Raw genomic sequence first — 24,048 nt, 5'->3', positions numbered from 1 at the left:
CAATGAATAGCTTTATATAAGAAAATATTACTCAAGATCTGATTACTGAAGTAATCAAAGTATTTCTAGTGATAGGTAATCCTCAGCACTCTAGCAAAGATAGATCTTTGAGTGCTGTCTTAACAGTACTGATTTTCTACTGTAGTGCAGGTTAACTGTGAAGTTAATCAGCATACTTCAATCCTGGCTGCAACTCCATTCTTCAACAGGGGTCTATGTAAATTAAGAACTGCAGTACCAGAAAGGGCTTTTCATGCATCACGCTTGATATATCCAAAGATCCTACACTGTGCACATGACTTGCAGCATGCACACAAAAACAATTATCTACTATACGAGACTTAGTGTGAAGTTTAGTTTTCTCTCCAAATCAATGATGAGCATGCTGCAACTCCTCCAATTTCCAACCTTTTTAAAAAGGAAAATAAAAATGTCCAGATTTTAAAAAAAACATTAAATCAAATCTGCATTATCCAGTGTTGCAAAAAGCTAGTTTCACATGTAACATTTTAAAGTAATTTTTTAGTTTTAGGAATCATAATGAAGATAAATAAATGCAAACACTATTAAAGAAATGGATATGCACCTCAAATGAATGCAAAATCAAACAAGCTCGAATTAATTAGAATTAAAAGATACTGTTAACAATGAAAGGCATATCTCAAGCTCAACAGAGCCAGGAGGACATTTATCCCAATAAAATACTGAAAATATTTTATATAGCTCCCAGATTAAAATAAATTCAAGCCCAATTTGAATAAGAGTCCCTTGCCAGGACCAATAATAATTCTAGAAAAAGTTGTAAGTTCCACTGGGAATAAATTATTCACACAGGTGACAGAATCAAAAAAAGTTATTTGAATAACAAAAAAGTGATTAGTTTGCATTTTTGTTTTAAACATCCTAAAGCATACCATGTTACCACGGAGATGGATTGAGGGGAACCCTAGGGCAGAGACTATGAGCAAGCACACAGTTAACAGTTCAGCTTTGACATCAAAGTGGCAGCTCCAGAGTTGAGAGAGCGCGCGCGCGAGAGAAACAAAAAGAGGTAAATGTTAATAAAGCCTGAACTATAAGCAGAGAAAATACTGACTTCATTCATTACATGGAATGTGGTCAATGTTCATGTCCAGTTTGAACACAGAACTGGAGGGGAAAACAGGCTGTAGGAATGGTCTTGTTAGAGCTAGTAAAAGAGTCTATAGTTATCAAAGAGAAAACCAGAAGTTAGTTTGGGTGAATGCAGTGAAATGCAAGTTTGAGTAATAGTCCAGACCAAACAAGTGCCAGACAATCTCACAACAAAAAGAATGTAACCATCACTCCTTGACATTCAATTGTATTACAGGTACTTAACTTTGCTAAAAATTGTTCACCATTAACAGAGGGTTACCACCGACCAGAAATTGAACAGGCCCAACTATATAATTACTGTAGCTACAAGAGCAGAACATAAGCTGGTAACTCTGTAGCAAGTAACTCGTTTCTCAACCCCTGAAATCCATTCCACCACCACCAAAGCACAAGCCGAGAAAGTAATGGAATACACCTCAATTGTACAGATGAAAACAGTCCCACCGATACTCAAGTAACCCGACCATCCAGAACAAAACAATCCATTTGACGGCATCGAACTCAGCATTGTAGGAGCAGTGTGTACCACCTACAAAATGTAGTGCAGCAACACACCAAGGCTCTTTTAATCACACCTTTCAAATCTCATCTTAAGGACAACACATGCATCAGAACAATACTTTTAAACTCTGCTTCACGTTACACAGCATTTTGACTTGAAACTATATCATTCCTGCAATGCCACGAGGTCAAAATTCTTGAACCCCCTTCCTAAAAACACTGTGGGTGTACCAACCACATATACGGATTACACATTTCAAGGCAGCAGCTCATTGGCACCTTTAAGGGTTATTGGAGATGGGCATTAATTGCTGGCCCAGTCAACACCGACAATCCACATGATTTTTGTTAAAAATAATGTGTCTTTGATGAGAAGTTGAAGAATCACTTAGCTACAAACGAATGGTAGGCTTCCCATAAAGCTTCACAACTTGGAGGATAAGTGGAACATCACGAAATTCAAGTGAATTTCAGAGGGCCACGGTATGCCCTGGGTTAGTCTCAGAAGAAGGGATATCTCTTTCAAGGTTTCTTAGGATAAAGGGCCCACTCTGGAAGTATAAGTAAAACCAGATTCATATGCTAAATTAGCAGTCAGTGTTTACAGCTTGACATTAAATTTGGGATCACCAATCCAAATACTTCCACATTGTGCCAAAATTCAAGGTAGCCAGGGAAAAACGCCACAGCCTCTCAGTGCAACAACTGGCAACATCAAATTTGTGAAATGTGAATTGGTCAGAATGCAACATGTCCAACTCTGAAACTAACAAGTTTTGGAAAAGGATTTAAATAAACACCTTACAGGGATGTGCACTAATCAATAAATACAACTGTTCCCATCCAATTTAATAGAACATTTGTGATTATACCATGGCTTGAAAAGGTTATTTTGTCCTTTTAAAACTTCTTTTTCTTAAAGACAGAGCTACCGAGTAGTCTACTATAGCCACGACAGTAAACAGCTCGAGGGGCCCTGGATTTTTAGAAAGTTGGAACATAAGAAACAACCTGGATGGGTGTGGTCAAACTCCTAAAAGAACCAGGATTTTCAGTTTAGTTTTTTTTTTAAAATTGTTATTGTTGGGGTCTCAGATTTGGAAGCTGCAAGAAATCTCGCCTGGCTGCTAGACACACACAGAATTTGAGGGGTTTTTCTCCTGAGCTGCCATCTCATTTGACCTCCAATCTATTTTCTGAATTTATCTTTTGTCAAGGTTGTGCTTATGGGATGTTACTATATTGGAACATCCAATCAGTAATAGTTACTGTATTAATCTATTAAGCTTTCCAATAGAGTTAAATTATTCCAATTCCTTCATCCATTTGTTGTGTTTTAACTATAGAAGATGAATAAATTGCTCAAACTACTGGATTTAAAGCAAAACAATCAAATTGCATCTGGAATGCAATCCTTTACATTTACCTTTAAAACAAGAAAAGGTTACAGTCTGGCATCTCTAAATATTCTGAAGGGGTTAAGGCTAGTTCATTAGACACGAGATACAAAACTATCAACTTTGAAATTGATATTAAGATGAGGATCTGAAACCTGAATACAGGCTGAAGTAATTAGTTGTTGTCAGGAACAACCACTTGATACATATTCTTACTAACTTAGGTGGAAATAAGATGACTTCTTACTGCAAATAAGATATCAAAATGGCTTCTAGACTGCAAATTGGCAATTCTGCTCAAAACTGCCTGAAATGGCTTTTAAACCTGTTAAAGCAGCATAACTAACTAACCATAGTCTGTCTCAACAAAGATTAGCAGACAATGCTTCCTCTACAGCATAGAAATTGCACCTAAGTTTGTAAGAATGGGTATTAAGTGGTTGTTCCTGACAACTAGTTACGTCAGCATGTATTCAAGTTTTAGATCTTCAAAAGGAAAGTCGATCAATTCTTAGTCAACAGCATGCAAATATGTGAATTAATTAGGAGTAAAATGTGGTTGTTCAGCACCTGATCTTGACAGTGTTCAATAAGATCATGTCTGTACTGATTGTGGTCTCAAATCCATAAGTCCACCTACCCCTGACATACCCCTAACAAAAGGAGGCAGATGCTGTCCACTTGTGTCATCAGAATATTCAGATTTTTTGGAGAGAAAGGAATTCCTCAGAATCTTAATCTCAAAAAAATCTGAATCATAACGTCATGCAGCATGGAAACAGACCAATTGGTCCAACCAGTCCATACTGAACATGTTGCCAAGCTAAACTAATCCCGTTTGGCCCATATCCTTTCCAATCTCTTCTATCCCGAAGATTTCCTTTCCCTCTTTCGTCACAAAAGCACACACCTGAAATCAAATAGGCAAACAGAGTAATTCCCAACAGTTTCTCATAATCAGAGCTCAACATTAGTTTCCATAAGAGCACCAGTGAACAAAGTGGTGACCTTAATTTGTTGTATTTGGGTTAACCTCCAGTTAGGTCTAACATTTGCTCTAAAATATACTAGAAGCTGAGCACGCATTAAGATATTTGTACAGATTTATTTATTCAGATAAAACAAAGAAAAATTATGGAGAAATACTTGGAATTTACTGGACTGGTTGTCTTAACTCACCCATAACTGTTACAGCTTCAAAATTAAGTTCTTTGGACTACTCCTGGAGTTGCCAGTGGCTTATGCACAAAGAGAGAAAAAAATAAGACTCTTAGAATTCTTTTCTCAAGAACAATTATGGATTGGAACAACCTGCAACAAATTAACATTGACACCCTCTAAGGACTCACTTCAGGGAAACCTATTGAACTTTTCAAAAAAAATTAATGTGACAATTTTCAGAGAAATTGCACAATTGGAAAACTAGAGGGAAACCTTAACAAGTGCTCAATTTTCTGGTATTAAAGCAGGTTTCTTGGTGACCAAAAGTACCCATCAGCTTTGATAACTTCACTGAGTGACAACACCAATTCTAAACAACACTTCACAATGGGTCAGTTACCAATCAAGATAACAAGCAATTATTTCGAATCAAGTCCCACTGAGATTACAAAACCAACCGTCAAACTAAACACTCATGGTTAGAGATGAAAAAAAAACTGCAGATGCTGGAATCCAAAGTGGACAGGTGGGAGGCTGGAAGAACACAGTGAGCCAGACATTATCAGGAGGTGCAGGGTTACATCCGAAATGTCGACCTGTACACCTCCTGATGTTGCTTAGCTTATTGTGTTCTTCCTGCCTCTTGACTTTCTACTAAAGGAAACACTCAAGACAGACAAACCAAAGTCTGAGCCAGATTGACAGTCAAGTGAATTTGAGTATGGAGCTGGGATGTCTTGCTGCAATTATACAGGGCCTTAGTAAGGCCACACCTGGAATAGCATGTCATTTTGGTCTCCTTATCGGAGAGGGAGGATATTCTTTTTATAAAAGGAAGACAACAGCGAAGGTGTATCAAATGGTGGGGGAATCCAGAACCAGGGTCATAGTTCTAAAATGGTTTTCCATTTAGACAGAGATGGAGAAAAATTCTTCAGTCAGACTGCTGAGGAACCACTACCACAGCAAACAGTTGAGGCCAAAACATTGTATAATTTCAGGAAAGAGTTAGAGATAGCACTTGGGCCTAAAGGAATCAAAGGATATGGGGGAAAAGCAAGTTTTGAGAAGATATGTAACTCAGGTTGAGGTTCTGGATGTAGATTTGGTCACTGAGCTGGAAGGTTCGTTTTCAGATATTTTCTCACGATTCTGGGTGACATCTTCAGGTGACATGATCCAACCAGAACTTTATCAACAAACACAGACTTGGATCCCATTTACCACTCCCTAAGAACTGGAAATGACATCACCATAGGAAATGATGTCACCACAGGAAACGACATCAACCCTAGGAAACAAAAACAGAAAGCAGGCTACACCACCTGTGCTTCATTCGGAGGCTCACTGAAGATGTCATCTAGTAAGGTGACAAAATGTCTGAAAACAAACCTTCTAGCTCAGCGACCTAACCTACATCCAAATATGGGGGAAAATCAAGAACAGGCTATCAAATTAGATTGAAATCACAGGACACCAGGTTATGGTCCAACAGGTTTATTTGGAAGTGCAGAATCTGTGTCCTATGATCCTACTCTACTAGCTACCCGACGAAGGAGCAGCAATCTGAAAGCTTGTACTTTCAAATTAGCTTGTTGGACTATAACCTGGTGTCGTGTGATTTTTAACTTTGTTCAACCCGGTCCAATACCAGCACCTCCACATCAAATTAGATGATCAGTCACGATCATAATGAATGGCAAACTCGGCTCGAAGAGCTGAATGTTCTACATCTGCTCCTTTTTTTTGGGACACCATAATGAGCAAGTAGCAATGTTGAAGCTAATGAGACAATAGAGATGGGCATTTCTGACTGTTCAATGGACTAAAAACCACATTTGGGAGGAGGAAGAGGACAGGCAAGCTAATATTTTCATGTAAAAAGGATTTAAAGGATCAGCTGGAATTCATTATTTGCTGTTTGTGGGATCTGGTTATGTACAAACTGGTACTTGAATTCAATTACACCAAAAATAATGTACTGGAAGTGAAGTTCTTTGGAATGTCCTGAGCATGATGAAAAGATGCAACATAAAGGCAAACTAATTGCTCTTTAACAACAAACATTTAAAACCAGACTCTTCAGCTGAAGCACCTCTGAAATATTTTGAATAAAGTGCACTTGTTCTCTCACAAATGGACCATTGCCTTTGACTTTTGAAATGTGTGCACTAAGGGACAGAATTCCATGCTCACACTGAGTTATTTGTAAGTGCATAGACATAAGTCTGAATAGGCCGTGAGGAATAGCATTGTAGATTTCCCTCATTATTACAGAAGGCCAACCAATTATATGCTCCGCACATGAAAGTGACTACTAATGATTAAAGTATACGACTTGTCAGCAGTAAAATCTCAGGTCACTCCACTTCAATTCTTAGTTTGCACAAAATTAGTCACCATCATCCTAGCCACTGAAGGAGTGGAAAGGAAACTGGAAAGCAAGCTTCAATCATCTGGCTATACAAAGAAATTCAAAGTTTCCGCTTGTGGCCTCATGCATTAGTCCAGTGGCATAGAATGGCCGGTCAATATTCACACTGACAGATCCATAATGAAACATAAACAAAGCAAAGAAAATCAACTGCTAGAACTAAGAAAAAGACATGAAAGCCATTGGCCTTCATACCAATGAATGGATCCAAAGTTAAAATTGTTTAAAATTAATCACTCCAATAGATACTGTAATTTCACTTTCAGTTTATACACAATTTATTGGGATTTCAGTCTCCACAGCTGCACGTGTTTAAATGATATTTTAATTTAACTCACTCCATGATGCAGTGGCAGTGCCCCTGCCTCTAAACCAGGTGGTCTGGGTTCCAGTCTCACTTGCTCCAGAGACATTTGTCACAATATCTCTAATAGGTTAACCAGAAAATGATTCACTCATTTTATAACCCAAATTTACTCCCACCATTTTGCCAGTGTAGAAGCTTTAATGATTTGTTGGCACAAATATACTGCCTGATTTTACCAAGAAAATGTGTGATGAGGAAAACAATCAGTACACTATAAGTCCATATTTCAGCAAGGCTTATAAAAACTTGTTCTCATTTACCTCAGCCACTCTAGGTATACATTGCACTGGTAGGAAAGACACGCAGTATTTGGTATCTGCTAACAGAAAGTTTGATAGTTTGCATTCAAAATTAACTCAATGTTTATTCTTAGTCATTATCAACAATTTGTCTTTTCCATATTATTTATGTTCAGCTATTAGAAATTATTCAATACTATCCTTCTAACCCTTTGGAAAAGTGTGTGTTCGGAGCATATGCTAACAAAAAAAAAAGAAAATGCATTTGGTAACCATGTCTGAAATTGGAACCAGTTTATTGACAACCTCACAGCAGCCCTATTTGTGAATGTCTTACAGAAGTTATGTTATTTTTGCTGTTGGCTTGACAGTGATTGCACAGGAGAGAATCAATCCAGAAAACATCACATTACATGCCTCCCTTCATTTACAAGATATGTACAAAGCCTTAGAATCTGTGGAGAAGATGCAGATTTATTTGCATTGTGTAAGTAGACAAACCGAATGAACTAATCACTTTCTCAACAGTGAAGATCAGTTAAAAAGCACAGGAGTGTGTTTGGGTTTAACGCTCTATTCTGTATATCAGTACAAACTTAAATAAACTGAAGCCCATAACTGCCATTCCACCAATTAACTAATTTTTAAATCGAGTATTAGTTTGCCACTTTAAAACTATATCAAGGTACATTTACTAATAGCTACAACCAGACATTTGTGACATGCCTAAGCATATCATTTACAAGTAAATGATAACGTACAGTTAAACACAAAGTTTACAATTAATGTACTATGATCCACCCAAAACTGCCAACACAAGTGGCCCAAATGCCAAATGCCCAAAAAACATTTCCTTGTGAACTGCTGAAAGCAGCAAGTTAAAACCAGCATTTTAAATGCAAACATAATGTTAGGGCGAGACCAATGGGCATCTGCAATTCTCTAATCTAAACTCTGAAGCTTTCCCGATTTTCATGACTGCTCCATTAGTGGCTATGCCTTGGCCTGCATAACCCCAAATTCTGAAATTCCTTTCCTCAACCCACACATCACTAGCTGGGCTAGCATTTATCACCCACTCGCAGTTGCCTTTGACAAGAGGGTGGCGAGCTGCCTTCATTTTCAAATAAACCTTTGGACTATAGCCTGGTGTTGTGTGATCTAACTTCGTCCACCCCACTGGCACCTCCACATCATGGCTTCTTGAACTGCTGCAAACCACAGAGCATAGATACACCTTTAGCTACTGTTGCAGAGGAAGTTAAAGGATTTCTGCACAGCTCCAGTGATTGAACAGAAATATAGCTTCAAAATCAAGACAGAATGGGGCTTGGAGAGGAACTTGCAAGTGGTATTCCCAAATATCTGCTGCTCTTGTCCTTCTATGTGGAAGAGATCATGAGTTTGGTAGATTCTGACAAAAGGAGTCTTGGTGAGTTGTTACAATGTATTTTGTGGATGGTGCATACTACCGTCACTGGAGAGTCAACGGTTGACAGAATGAATATTGAAGACATTAGGATGGGATGCCAATCATGTGGGACTGCTTTGTGCTGAGGGTGGTGTCAAGTGTCTTGAGTGGTTGTTGGAGATGCACCCATCCAAACGAGTACATTCCACCACACTCCTGATTTATGCCTTGTACATGGTTGACAGGCTCGGAGTCAGGTTACTCTTTTTGAGAAGCTTGAAACATAAACCTTTAATCAAATTTTTGATCCCCAAAACCTGTGGTTCTGTGGCAAATTGCACTTCATAATATCTTTAAATTTAAATGCTGCATAATGGCAAATTATTTTTTGTAACACAAATAATGATATCCAGGTCTAAGCTGGAAGGCTCCAAAGGATTTAAACTTCTAAATCAGAGTATCCAAATTTTCAAGAAGTATGCAGATATCAAATATTCCATATCATGGACCATCACTTTTTGATAGAATGCCTACAGTGTTGAAGCAGACCATTTGACCCATCAAGCCCACACCAATCCTCCGAAGAACATCCCACCTAGACCCACCCTATAACCCTATCCCTGTCACTTTGCATTTCCCATGGCTAATCCACATAGCCTGCACATCCCTGGATACTACAGGGCAGATTAGTATAGCCAATCCACCTAACTTGCACATCATTAGACTGGGAAGGAAACAGGAGCACTTGTTGGAAACCCACCCAAAAGGTAGAACATGCAAACTCCAGAGTCACCTGAAGGTGGAATCGAACCCACCACGAAGCCACACCAGCTGATGATACAATTAAATCAAAGAAACCAAGTTCAAGCAAAACTGCAGATTTCTAAATACTATGTTACTATAACATGTTTAACTGGAAACCAATTAGCCATTTCTAAAACAAAACAAATTATGCTATGCTGGTTCACAGTGCCAGCTGCTCATGAATAATTACTCATAATAAAATGTATCTATAATGTGTATTCACAAAATGTCAGATGATGGCTTTTAATTTGTTCCCTAATGCTACAATCAGACCTTTTGAAGAAACAGCCTACGCAATGGGAATTAAATCTGTTTCATTCCTTCTGGATAAAAGTGATAACCCACAGAAAAATAATGCTATTACGAAGTGATTACAAGCAATTTATTTAGTTTCTTAAACTGGAGACCAAATTATTGACAAAATGCACATTCAAGGCTAAGCAACATTCAATTCGGCAGTGCCCCAATCAATCTCTTCAGTTGGACTGTTGGCACAAAGTAATTAGAACAAGTTCATCACCAGTGGAACAACTGCTAATTTTACAAACCATGTTGAAAAGTGAAACTGAATGATCTATTCTTGACGTCAGTATTTAAGCTAATAAAAACTATTTTAAAACCTACCACTGGGATACTTAAGCAGAATAGGAGGGAGTATATTTTTTAAAAAAATGTGGGTTAGCTATTGTATGATCTTTGTCTCTAGTGCATCCAAGCAATCAAGAATGGATTCCAGTTGTTGTGGCATCTCTTTACAATTACTGAATCCTGAAGTAAAAACTGTATCTGAAGAAAAAACATGAATATTTTGACTTAGATTTATTTTCTTAAGTATGCAGATACTGTAGATCTGAAATAAAAATAGAAAATGCTAAAGAAACTTGAGGTGTGGCAGCATCTGTGAGGAGAGATATAAAGTTAGAGCCCAATATGAATCTTCAGAATAACATGACCAGATGTGCTGAGCTTCTCCAGCACTTTACATTTTTATTCAAAAAGTTATTTTGTGACTGAGATATGCACAATATTTCTGCTTGCCATTGTTATTTTCTGGCAATTATATTAGATTTCTATTTTCTCATCAAAAAGCCCTCTCTCACATGACAGTAATGAGATAAAACCAAGACAAGCTCTCATCCACAACACTACACATTCCTTGACATTGTATTTCATTATACGCAACTTATAAACTCACCAGTTCCATTTTTCAACCTGATGCATTTCACTCAACATACTGACTCCCTTCCTCATTCTCTGAGCTAATCTAACTTCCAGTTCACTCAACACTAACAAATTTATGCACTGGACATGTAATTCTCACTTTCCACCACGATGGATGAGCCTACATGCAACCTGCTCAGCATGACCTAAATCTTTGCACTTATTTCTCCCCTCAGTATTTCACTTTTTTCCATACTTCTCCAATGATGCAAATCTAAACGAATCCCATCTGGCCACACATGATCCATATCCCTCTATTCTCTGCCTGTTCATGTGTCTGTCTAAATACCTCAAACTTTGCTATTATATTTGCTTCTACCACTCCCTTAACAGCACATCCTAGAAGATAGAGCAAAATAGTAAGTATTTCAAAGCCCAAATGGGACTGGGCTGGGACTAAATCCTATTCATTCCTTAGGACAAGCAAAGGAGGAAAGATGATAAAAGATCAGCTAAGAACTACAACTCAGCTTGGCCTGCATTTGACCTTTAATACTATTTATAATACAATTTGTAACATGTATGCTAAATATTTAACAAAATCTAATACTTCTATAGCATCAAGTAATGACACAGCATTGGAGGAGGCCATTTGTACCTATGTAGACTCTCTGAAATAGTTATCTAATTAGTTCCATTCCCCAGGTCCTTCCCAACTGTTTGGGAATCTTTCCTTTTCAAGTATTTATCCAATTTGCTTTATGAACATCGTTATTCAATATGCTTCCATCACCCTTTCAGGGAGTGCTTTTGCATCATAGTTCACTTTGTAAAATTCAACATGTATTGTATTTACACATATACCAGTAGCTACGAATAAAGTGAAAAATCTGGATAGTCTGCATTTTAGTCTATTGTGGAGCTTAATCACCAAATAGAATTGGTATCTCTAGTGATCTACCCCTTTTCTTCCCCCATTCCAGTGCCCCAAATGGCTTGGTTTCCTCCCAGACCAAAATTAAAAAAAAAATACTTAAATGAGACTTAAAACTAAAAGAACTAAGAGCATAATGCAGGTCTTACTTTCCTGTTACTTGCATCCACATGAGAAAAGAAAGTGGGAAGATAACTGCTCATCTCCTAAAGTTCAAAAACGCTTGAGCATCAAGGGAGCAATAATAACATTAGCATAAAATTAATGTTCTTAACAACATCTGCAAAATAGAAGTTTTAAATTAAAATTTGTGTTCAGCCCTTCAGTTGTACTTAGGAAGGCTGAAAGGCTGCTCCCCAAAATCCGTTGAGTTTAGATTCACAGATCACATGAAAACTTATTATCAAAAGTATGAACGAGAATGAAACCAACTCAGCTAATGGAGTTAAACAGATTAGCCACAATCCAACTGGTCAGACTCGAGAAAGTGAATGTATCACATAGGAAGAATTGAGCAAAATCATTTTACAACAATAACTCATTAATTGATGCATTGGAGAATGTAAAACAGGAAGTATTAAAACTGAGCCTTCACAGTTGAGTTTAGCTGCAGGTTAATTCTAACTGTACATTTAATAAAACTGCCATAAAGAAATCAAAGGAAAATGGAAACTCTTGTACTAAAGTTCACTCCTTTTACTTACGAATATAAGCAGTTAACGCATAAGCATTAAAACATCTGTCAAATTGCCTATTTAGCATGAACAGAATTCATACTTTCCAAAAAAACTACATTTCAGACTCAGTTTAAGAATGCAGCTTTCATGGCATAGGGAGATATTTGGCTAAACATTAAAGTGGATAGAGATTTATTAACAGACCAGAAATAAACCACTCATGCATTTGGCTGAGTGTAAAGCAAAACCCAGAGGATTGTTTACATCACATTTTGTAACCATGGCTTTAAATCTTGTTCCTCAGCCAGCGAGGCGAATGAGATAAGTCTCTCTCATCAGATTCTTGCAAATTTCAAAACTTAAATTAAAAAATTGATCAGAAACAAATACAAACAAATTTCAAGCTTCAGATTGTAAAGACGGCATATTCTAATGTGACTGCTACTGACATAAGCTCTGCATCTGAAAAACAGTTGGGAATCTAATTTGTGTTTTGTTGGCTTCAGCAAGATCCCTTTTAAGGTATAGTACAAGGTGAAACAATCTTCAATTAGGCCATTCTTCATTTTTCTTCTTTTCAAATATCTGTAATCATGCTTGCAGGTATCCATACTTTAGTCCTCATATATTCATTCCATCAATTAAACAAAATCTCAGTAGTATGTGCATTTATATTTCTAGCTCATTAGTTTCTGATTTGAATTAGAGAGGTATAAAATTTCTGAAGTGTTGCTCTTGGGTCATTTAATAAAATGAACCAAATCAGAAAATTGTTAGAATCACAAGAAATTCAAGATATTAGGCAAGCTAATGAGAATGCTGACAAATTGAATGCAAGTTCTGTAGTATATGCCCAAGAGGCCAATGGCAATAAAAGCTAGGAAATTCACGCATTTCATCCTTCATAGCTCCCTCATCTAAAAACCAGATGGTACAAGTACGCCAGGTAAATCCAGGCAAAAACATAACTCTGATTCAACACAACTTGAAATGTTTAGGCAATACAGGGAGTATTTGGTTACTGACACTAATGTTTTTCTTCTAATTCAAATAGGTGGCTGGTTCAGATGGAACACCTAGAAATTGACCACCTTTGTAAATTCCAACCTATGTTGCTGCATTTAATACCAGTTGTGAACACTCATCCCCTACATTCCTAGGGATGACTTTCAGCCAAATATACAGAGATTTTATCTGTAATTGGGCAATCATAGATTTTAGATGCAATCTAGAATTGAAATTAGCTACAACTCATCTACTCATTGTTAAATCACTGAAAAACTTCATTGCTAGATCACTGCAGGTCTCTTCAATTCATGATGCCAGTAGCCTCAATAAGAATATTTATCCTCTCTGGCCAGTCATATCATGGACCAAAACCTTAAACACAAGAGCTTTTGTACTCATACCCAGGCAATATACTTCAAGTATGACCACAGTTGAAATATCTGTTTCGTTATTCAAGTGCAGAATGGGCAAAGATATACATGGGCCAAATTCCAATATGCTAGCCATCTTGATATTCTCAAAAGTCCAAAATTGTCATAATCCAAGCACACTCAGCACCAATTATTTAATCCAAATCCTGGTTTGTAGTGAAGCGAGTTGTCAAAGCATTCAATGACAGTCAAGGCAAGTTGTCATCTTTTCTCAAGCCCATCCCAGCCTTGTGTGCTCACAGATAATTCACCTTTGTCCATATATTTCCAAGTTAAGAGTTGGAGAGCTATAAAAGAATAGCCTTAAAAAGGTCTGTCCATGAGGTGTGTAATATTTCTTCTAATCTCTCATATACATAGCCATCTTAATCTGCCTTTCCAAAGGGGTACATAATCTGAAGGCTGTCCATCGCCTACTAGGCTCAAGCAATGTTACATTCATAACATAAAAACATGACCACCTCCTTGGACAGGTCAAAAGTAATATAACATTAATTTACCATGTCAGTGCTGATTTAGGTATAAATGAGTACACATTATCTCAGCAAGGCTGCAACACTGATGGTCCTGGTCCCATAGCACCAACATTAACCAACATCTGACAGATCCAACCACACTTCAATTAAGCATGAAAAAAGACAGTTTAGCTTTTTATGCTCATTTATTGGGGTTCTGAGTGATGTAGATCATAGTAATAGTATTATTTGAGTGAGTTGTGCGTTTAAGGACAAGTTGGCAAGTTACTGTCTAGTTTGGTCCACAAGGATTTTATTCAAATGATTGAATAAGTTAATCCATACACATCTGAACTTTCTTGCATGCTGACTCAATTAAACAGATGTTAATTTGTTTTGATAAAAGCAGATGTATTTCATCAGTGAGCACTGAAAAGAATTACATACCAGCACACTCGCAGGAAATTCCACAGTGTAAAATACCATAATCAGTGTCTATTAAGCCATCTGTCATGCTTTGCCCATTCTCGCATCATCTGGTAGAAGAGTTGTCTGTACTAAGAAAGAAATATTTTATTTTTCCATTTATATACTTGTCCTGAAGAGGGCAATCTAATCTTATTTTAAAATTCACAACTTGTCTCAAGATTGCTTTGGTACATCAGAAATCCAAATACAAAATGTTGGTTTTGGGAACAATATTTGGATGTTAAGAATAACCTACTTATCTGGCACAGCCAAAGTTGAAAAATGTAAGGTATTGTGCAAGCACTAAGGTTCTTTACAGTGTGGTAACGAGGTAACAAGCAGAACTAGCCAATCTATATAATAGACTCCTGTCCAAAGATTTATTTTTGCGCCCCCCTACTACTTATCCTTTTGGCAAGCCCATATATGCTTATGGCATCCACTCACACCAGCTGCTCTTCCCATCTTAATTGTCACACTGCCTGGCACTTAACCACAGATGGGCCACAGTTTCTCCAAATGAACAGATTCCTAAATAGGAGAGGACTCAAAAAAATTACAAGGATGTTGCCAGGAATGGAGGGTTTGAGTTATAAAGGAGAAGCTGAATATGACGACATTTTTCACTGGGGTGGAGGACAGTGAGGTTTATAAAATCATGAGGGGCATAGATAAGGTTAACAGCAAAAAGGTCTTTTACTCAGGGTCAGGGAGTCCAAAACTAAAGAACACAGGTTTTTAAATTTTGCCCATATCACCTTAAAAAAGGACCTGAGGGGCAACTCCTTTCACCCCACAGAGAGGGTGGATCGTATGCGGAATGAACTGCTGCAGGAATTGGTAGATGCAGGTAGTTACGGCATTTGAAATATTATAGCTTTAATTTGCTCTGCTGACCTGCAGGATATCGGATGTCGAGGCGAGGGTGGGATGTCTGTGTCTTATAGGTAGAATGTAAGGAATTTACATTCCTACCCCATGCCATTCAGATTCTGGATTAGTGGTGCTGGAAGAGCACAGGAGTTCAGGCAGCATCCAAGGAGCTTCGAAATCGACATTTCGGGCAAAAGCCCTTCATCAGGAAGCCCTTCCTGATGAAAGACTTTTGCCCAAAACGTTGATTTCGAAGCTCCTTGGATGCTGCCTGAACTGCTGTGCTCTTCCAGCACCACTAATCCAAAATCTGGTTTCCAGCATCTGCAGTCATTGTTTTTACCTCATGCCATTCAGAGCCATTTGCACAGCCATTTCCTAGTTATTCGGAGTAAAAGAGTTAATTATTCATAAATCAATAAGAATATTACAGTTGGAATTCTGAACTCCCCCTCTAATTAAAAAATGATTCACAACAGATTTGGCCATTAAGGAATGACTTACATTACATTGTTTCTGGAGATGATCAGGTCACTGCATTGTGCCTTCAGTGACATGTGACCATGGGGGATGGCTGCGGGTTGTCTTGTGGGCATTACTGACTGTGATGTAAAGTTTTTGTATAAAGGAAGGACAGGTCTTAGTTCAGACAGATCTCCTGACATGGCTTTGCAAGCACTGTGTCGTGTGTTAAAGGGTTCCTCCGAAAGCTTGTACTGTACTATGCTTAGTAACATTTTGCTTGTTCACAGGAAGGTGGCATGTTGCAGTTGCACCAGGTGTGTAAGAATCTCAAGAAAAAAAAAAAGAACCCAACACATTTAAAAGACATTTGGACAGGTACGTGTATAGGAAAGGTTTAAAGGAATAGGGAGCCAGGTGCAGGCAAACGGAACGAGTTTAGTTTGGGAAACTTGGTCAGCATGGACAAGTTGGACCGAAGAGTCTGTATCCATGTTGTATGACTAAGACCACTAGGAGAACTCAACCCATCTAATCATATTGCTCACAACTGAAATTTGACCCTACACTGACCTTCCAACCTTAGTATTATCTTTCTCACAAAAAGCACCTTCATTTTTTGTCTCCACTTCTGACTCAGCTGAAATGTGTTAACATTTCTTTCATGCTTTTGTTACTTTCCAATCAACTACCGCATAGACTTCATGACTTGTCATGCCAGTCTTACAGTTTTTGTCCTTCACAAATAGCACTTCACCCAAACTCTGCCACACATTGTTATGCAAACAAAGCATTAATCTTCCAGCATTCTCATGCTTGCTGACATACACAGATTTCCTGTTCGTAAATATATCGTTCTTAAAATTTTCATGTTCAAACTTCCTCCATAACCACAAGGCCTTCTTCATAATCAGCTCTTGCCTCATAGCCCAAGGATGCTGTATTCCTCCAACATTAGTTTTGTGTTTTAACTACTCCCTTCAAACAAAAGACCATCGACCATGCTTTCCAGTGATGTAGGTCCAAAGCTGTGCAATTCCGTAGGGAGCTCTTCATCCCTCCCTCATTCTATGAGGCACTCCCTAAAATCAAACTTGAAGATAGATATGATAGGCAGCATCACTTCAACTGTGCTCCTGAAGGACCATGAAGAACATTCTTATGCTAAAGGCACTTCATAAATACAGTTTCTGTGGCTGTTACCACTGGATATTCAGCTTATATAACCTTTGAAAAATAAATACAACAGAAACAGGGTAAAAATAAGCAATAATTATTTACAAATCAAATTCAGCAACAAACAGCAAGACTCCAGCCTAAAAGTGAGTGCGCATTACTGAAATACTTAAGCATCAAGAGTTTAAAATGTTGGAGCTTTAAAAAACCAAGAATTAAGGAAAAGAATTTTTAGGTGAAGCAGTTTTTCTACATCAGTAAGTTGCTGCTGTTGTATTGGTGTGCTTTTATGATGTAATGTTCTACACAGATGACAAATCGCCCAGTTCTTCCACTATGTTTGGATTTCTAGCCAGAATTAACAATTAATCAGCCTTGCATGTAGTCATTTATGAAACATACAAGTTTGATTCAAAACAAAGTTTGATCTATTAATATTGGTAAACTACTTTTGCCTGCAATGATCTTCATTTCTCAATTCAGTAGAAACAAGGGAATAGGAAGCAGCCATTTAGTATCTCATGCCTGTTTTGCCAACCTGTTAGATCATGCTTGATCTGTATCGCAACACGAACTGTAAATTGCAGTAGAGTAGGACCATTTCCACCAGTTTGTCAAACTTGCTAGGTTGCATTTGACATAAATGGAATTATGTATTTCAGTGGGCGCCACAAAGGAATAGGTTGGTGATGCTGGGAAGAGTCAGAGGGAATAAAAAGTGAAAAGAGGCTCATATTTCAGGTTTGATCCTATCTAAAAGATATTAGAAGTTTTTTTTTTAAAAATGTATTTTCAGAAAGACAGTTTTATTGTCAACATGTGAATTGTCAAATTGGCCAAAATTATGTCATCATTTTTGAGGAATATTTTCAAATATCCTAAAACAGTTGCATAGAAGAAGTGAGCCAAGGTAAGTAGTAGTTACGTACTACTTTTGATATTTGAACCGAATTGGATAGAGTCATAGAGACGTACAGCATGGAAACAGACCCTTCGGTCCAACTCGTCCATGCCAACCAGATATCTCAACCCAATATAGTCCCACCTGCCAGCACCCAGCCCATATCCCTCCAAACCTTTCCGATTCATATACCCATCCAAATGCCTCTGAAATGTGGCAATTTTACCAGCCTCCACCATATCCTCTGGCAGCTCATTCCATACACGTACCACCCTCTGCATGAAAAGGTTGCCCCTTAGGTCTCTTTTATATCTTTCCCCTCTTCACCATAAACCTCTGCCCTCTAGTTCTGGACCCCCTGACCCCAGGGAAAAGGCTTTGTCTATTTATCCGATCCATGCCCTTCATGATTTTGTAAACCTCTATAAGATCACCCCTCAGCCTCCTATGCTCCAGGGAAAACAGCCCCAGCCTGTTCAGCCTCTCCCTGTAGCTCAGATCCTCCAATCCTGGCAACATCCTTGTAAATCTTTTCTGAACCCTTTCAAGTTTCACAACACCTTTCCAATAGGAAGGAGACCAGAAATGCACGCAATATTCTAACAGTGGCCTAACCAATGTCTTGTACAGCTGCAATATGACCTCCCAACTCCTGTACTCAATACTCTGACCAATAAAGGAAAGCATACCCAACGCCTCCTTCACTATTCTACCTACCTGCGACTCCACTTTCAAGGAGCTATGAACCTTCACTCCAAGGTCTCTGTTCAGCAACACTCCCTAGGACCTTACCATTAAGTGTATAAGTCCTGCTAAGATTTGCTTTCCCAAAATGCAGCACCTCGCATTTATTTATACTACAGACTGCGCTCATAGAAGATCCAGCATGCATCATCGCCTCCCCCAACAAACCCTCATTTTAAATCAGAATGGCAGAGACTCGGACCATAAATCATCAGACATCAAAGTTACAGTATGACAAATAGAAAGTAAGTGCAAAGAAAAATCAGAAGAAAGTCTTAGGGGAATCTGGGTTAAAGTTGACACTGCAGAGGTTGAGTCATAGTCGACTCTCCTGCTCCTCGGATGCTGCCAGCTTTTCTAGCACCACACTTTTTGACTCCAATCTCCAGCATCTGTAGTCCTCACTTTTCTCCAAGTCACTGCTTGAGCAACATGAGATGTTAAGTACAAAATTGCTTGGGGATACGGGAGGGTAATATTTAAAAAGATCTGAGTCGTCAAAAGGGTACTCATGAGCAATACTATATTCTGAGAACTGATCTGTGAAACTTGTCAGATAAATTTATCTATTTCATCGATGCTATGTTTCTAATGAATGAATAAAATCAATCAAATCAGTTTTTAAATAAGCTTCACTGAGATATTAAATGGGGGAAAGTTAGTGACATAGTACTAACGTCACTGGTTAAGTTACCTAGGAGGGCCAGGCTAATACTCTGGAGCACAGGCTCAACTCGACAATAATTGCTACTGGAACTTAAATTCAATCAAATATAAAGCTAATCTCAAAAACGATGGCCATGACAATTATCATTGACTTCTATAAAAATGAAAAAATCAGAATTATTAATGTTCTATAAGGAAAGAAACCCACTGCCCACACTTGATCTGACGACAGCAATGTAGGTGACTCTTAACTGCCCTCTGAAATGGCGTACTAAGCCATGCAGTTCAAGGGCAATTAGGGATAGCCCAGATCCCACACAAGAACAGAAGTAGTTCTCATTCGTCAAATCAATGTCACAAAACCACAGCAATCTATATAAATTGAAACTGCAACATGTTGTTAAAGAAAGATTTGTTGTCATAAAATCCACAAAATGAAAGACCAATTAACTCAGACAGCAAAGACAAATATCTACGGTGAGAACTGGCCTGGAAAGATAATTACTGTGCTAAGGACACTATAACCGATAGCAGGGAGATGTTTACAGAAAACATGGACAAACACTTGAAGTGCGTTAATATTATAAGACTATGGGTCGAGTGCAGGTCGTTCTGCTGTAATCCATGTTTTGTTAACACAAATTCATTAACACAATTGATAAATTGGGACACTGTTTATAAAGCGCAAATCTTTAAGCATGCATTGGTTATAACGAGATTCTGGACGCACTAGTTTAAATGGTGCTGTTATTAAGCAATTTTCTTATAACACAGAATTGCAAAAGAATGGAACTACCACATCATAGCAGAAGTGCCTATATGTTTTTGGCGAGTATAGATTCAATGGACAAAGGGTACGATTCAGGAATGTTCATCTTCCAAAACTATTATTCACCTGACAGCAAAGGAATAAAAACCTGTCTAAAATTTCCTCAGCACTCCAGGATCACAAACCACCTAGAAGTTGGTGCTTATGACGCATCACAAAGATGTATACCACAAAATATATATCTAAGTAAAACAAATATTAACAAATAGAAAACCTATTTTAAATAGAGTAACTACTTACAGTGTGAGCACATCTCAAGGGGATAACTTGCTTCATTTCCCTGAAAAAGATCAAAGTTTATAAATTAAACTCAAAAGCAAATTAACGCAGTTCAGCATGCATTGAGTGGCTGAGGTTTTTTTAATATCTTTGCCTAGCCAGAAGTGAACGCATAGTAAACAGCTCAGTACTTGTAAAGCATATTTTTGTTTTAATCAACTGCATACATGCTTACTTTAAACATACAAGTACTTCAATCACATATCTAAGAACACGAGTTAAATAGACGGTGCCTTTGAAATTACAGCATTTGTAAGTAAAATTCTTCTCTTTTTCATCCTTTACAATTCATGACATTTTTTGCTGCAATGCCTCAAGTTATGCAATTAGCACTTAGAGGAGCACATCTGTTGTAACTTGGTGTGAGCTGCCATTTATCTCTGATCTCACGACCCCACTTGGGATTCCAAACTCCACGTTGGTAGCACCACCTGAGGGTGTGGCAATTTGAATGTTAATTGATTTAGCATTCATAAATAATAGCTATTAAGGCAAGAAGCTAGAACTGGAGGAACCCAGAAACCCTGAAAAGTTATAGGTCTGGAAGTGGTTACAAAGAGAGACCAGGGCTAGGCAATACAGACCAGGGCTAGGCGATACAGACCAGGGCCAAGCATAGGGGAGGAACAACATATGGTTGAGGAGGCTAGCAGCAGGGCTTTGGCTGAGCTCAACTGTATGGAGGTTTGGAAGATGGAAGCCAATCAATCAGGAGAACGCCAAATGGGATAACAAAAACTTCAATGAGTTCACACAATCAAAATGTTATGGATGCAGAAGGAAGGGATCCTGCCCACCGTATGTGCATCAGTGAGTTCAGATGTGCTGAACCAGAGGCATACAATTGGACCAATAGGTCTATGCCAGTGCTTGCACTCCAAACAAGCCTTCTCTACACCACCTAAATTCTCATTTTCCTGTTACCAGAATGCAAACAATTATATAAAAATAAATGTAAAATCAACATGAACAAGGAACAAGTTTTTGATATTTTTGTTAATGAGCACCTGTGGGACCAAGATTGTGCTAGTTGATCAAAAAGTCCACATAATGCCGTGTTTTTACATTCAGTAATACAAACATAATCAAAGGGGTATACACACACTGCTATATTCTATTTACAGAATAAATGAAATATAAGGTAATTTTTCATTAAACAAAACCTAGTCTTCTCACTTGCACCAACTTACATTAATATAGAAAACCTGCAGGTTTTGGAGGTATCTAACTTTTGCCAGTTAATTTACTTCAATATTAGCCATACTACCACCTCTACTACTACCACCACCAGAGGGGTGGGGGGCGCGAAAGGGAAGAGAGAGGGAGAAGGGGGGGGGGGGGTGGAAGAGAGAGGGGGAGAGAGAGAGAGGGGGAGAGAGAGAGAGAGAGAGAGAGAGAGAGAGAGAGAGAGAGAGAGAGAGAGAGAGAGGGGAGGGGGGAGGGGGGAGGGAGAGGAGGGGGAGGGAGAGGAGGGAGAGAGAGGAGGGAGAGAGGGGGTGGGAGACAGAAAACACACCTCATTTACATTTTTTGTGTGCCCTCTTGTTGTGCTGCTACTATTTCACTCCCTTGCCCAAATCTGTTGTACACAAATCAATTTAGAAATTTTTAAAAATCTCAAAACTCAACCTACCTTTATAAAAGAAATCTAACCTGCACCTTCATATCCAGTTATACACCAAATAGGCAATACTTTACATCCTATCAGACATTACCTTTATCTATTGGCAACCCACAGCATCCTATTTTGCTTCTCGCATTGCTATCTCAGCCTCAGTACAAGGTCTGAACATTACCTTAGTCAACAAGATTTGACACTGCAGCAATAAAAGTTCACAAGGAAATAACTTCAAGCAATTTCAAGCAACTTCAAATCTGGACAAAGAGGCAAAATTCTCTACATGCAAAACAATTAATTTAAACAACCAGACTACATTTAACAACACACACTTGCTGGTAGAATGCTTCATTTTATCTTGTTATTAGTCTGTAACAAAGAATTGATCAACACTAAACATTGCAACAGTCCTGCCTCTGGGTGTTCTAATGCATGCTAAAATAAATATTTCACTACAACTCTGAATATACTAAGACCCACAAACATTAAAGAATACTGGATCCACAACATGTGCTAGAAGGGTTACACCCAAAACATTGACTTATGCACCTCCTGATGCTGCCTGGCTCGCTGTGTTCTTCCAGCCTTCTGGCGGTCTACATTGTAGTCCCAACAATCAAATGTCCACCAAAATATTCATACTTTTAAATAGCCACAAATTCTTCCGGCACACAGATCATTCTTACTTGCCACCAAATATCCCTTCTCATTTTTAGGTCATACAGCCAGCCCCTGAAATGAGAAGGAAATCAGTCTCTCCAATAACAATGTGTTAAAAGCTATGTTAAATCTGACATTTAGGGCTAGATACTCCCAAAAAATACAAGATGCATGAGCTGCGTGCCAGAACCAGCCCTCTGGGGTGAAACAGAGTTTCAGATTATGAACTCTTCATTGATATAGATGTCTTCCCTGACCAAGTAAGCTTTTGGGGTGGGAATTCACACACCCAAAGATTGCTGGTTGTCCCCAGAGAGCTTGTGCTAAAGCTTGCCAATATATCACAGGACTTATATATCCCCTTCTGTGAGGGGTCAGGTGGTCACATCTTACAATAAGGACACCTTTGTTCAAAGTCATCCCACTTTGACTTAAATTCCTCCTGCTTCTCTCAGCATAAGGTTCCCTTCCAAGGCTTCAGTATCCCCTTGGTCATCACAATTACCATGAATGTTACAGGTGGTCACGTAATTACACCAAGTACCAGACAGTTCCCTCTAATTAATTAATTCCCACTCAGCTAGTGATCAGGCACAAAAGAGTGTGACTGTAAGTGAGGCAGGTAGGGGGACCCAGAGTTCAGGAGTGGAGGAGCCTCAGCCCTTGACCTTGTCCAACAGGTACGAGATTCTTGCTCCCTGTTCGGATGAGGAAAAGGGCTCTGGACAGGATGAGCCAACTGACCAAGGCACCATGGTGCAGAAGGCCATTCAAGAGGGGGGAGCTAATAGACAGGTAGTGGTTATAGGGGATTCTATAATTAGGGGGACAGATAGTATCCTTTGCAAGCCGGATCGGGAGTCCCGCATGGTGTGTTGCCTGCCCGGTGCCAGGGTGCGAGACATCTCTGACCGGCTTGAAAGGATATTGGAGCGGGAGGGGGAGGATCCAGTTGTTGTGGTCCACGTTGGTACCAACAACATAGGCAAGACTAGGGTGGAGGACCTGTTTGGGCATTACGAAGCACTAGGCAGGAAATTGAAGCACAGGTCCTCAAGGGTCATAATCTCCGGATTACTGCCCGAGCCACGTGCCAATTGGCATAGGGACAAGAAAATTAGGCAAGTAAACACGTGGCTAAGGGATTGGTGTGGGAAAGAGGGATTCCACTTCATGGGGCACTGGCATCAGTTTTGGAACAGGGGGGATCTGTACCGTTGGGACGGTCTCCACCTGAACCGATCAGGTACCAATG

General features: G+C 38.8%; 1 protein-coding gene across 2 annotated transcripts in view; it reads right to left on the bottom strand.

Moving 5' to 3' along the window:
• Positions 1–24,048, bottom strand: part of LOC140483341 (calcineurin subunit B type 1) — a 72,790-nt gene that overhangs the window by 26,557 nt on the left and 22,185 nt on the right. Inside the window, exon 2 of one of the 2 annotated variants that reach the window (XM_072581539.1) lies at positions 20,477–20,516. In XM_072581539.1, coding sequence (XP_072437640.1) covers positions 20,477–20,516 — 40 coding nt within the window. Of the gene's footprint in view, positions 1–14,564; positions 14,675–20,476; positions 20,517–24,048 lie in introns of those variants that run through there. The other variant, XM_072581538.1, reaches the window with a different exon arrangement.

This window comes from Chiloscyllium punctatum, chromosome 11, assembly GCF_047496795.1.
Source record: "Chiloscyllium punctatum isolate Juve2018m chromosome 11, sChiPun1.3, whole genome shotgun sequence".
Taxonomy (NCBI): Eukaryota; Metazoa; Chordata; class Chondrichthyes; order Orectolobiformes; family Hemiscylliidae; genus Chiloscyllium; species Chiloscyllium punctatum.
This window is presented reverse-complemented; position numbering and strand designations above follow the sequence as displayed.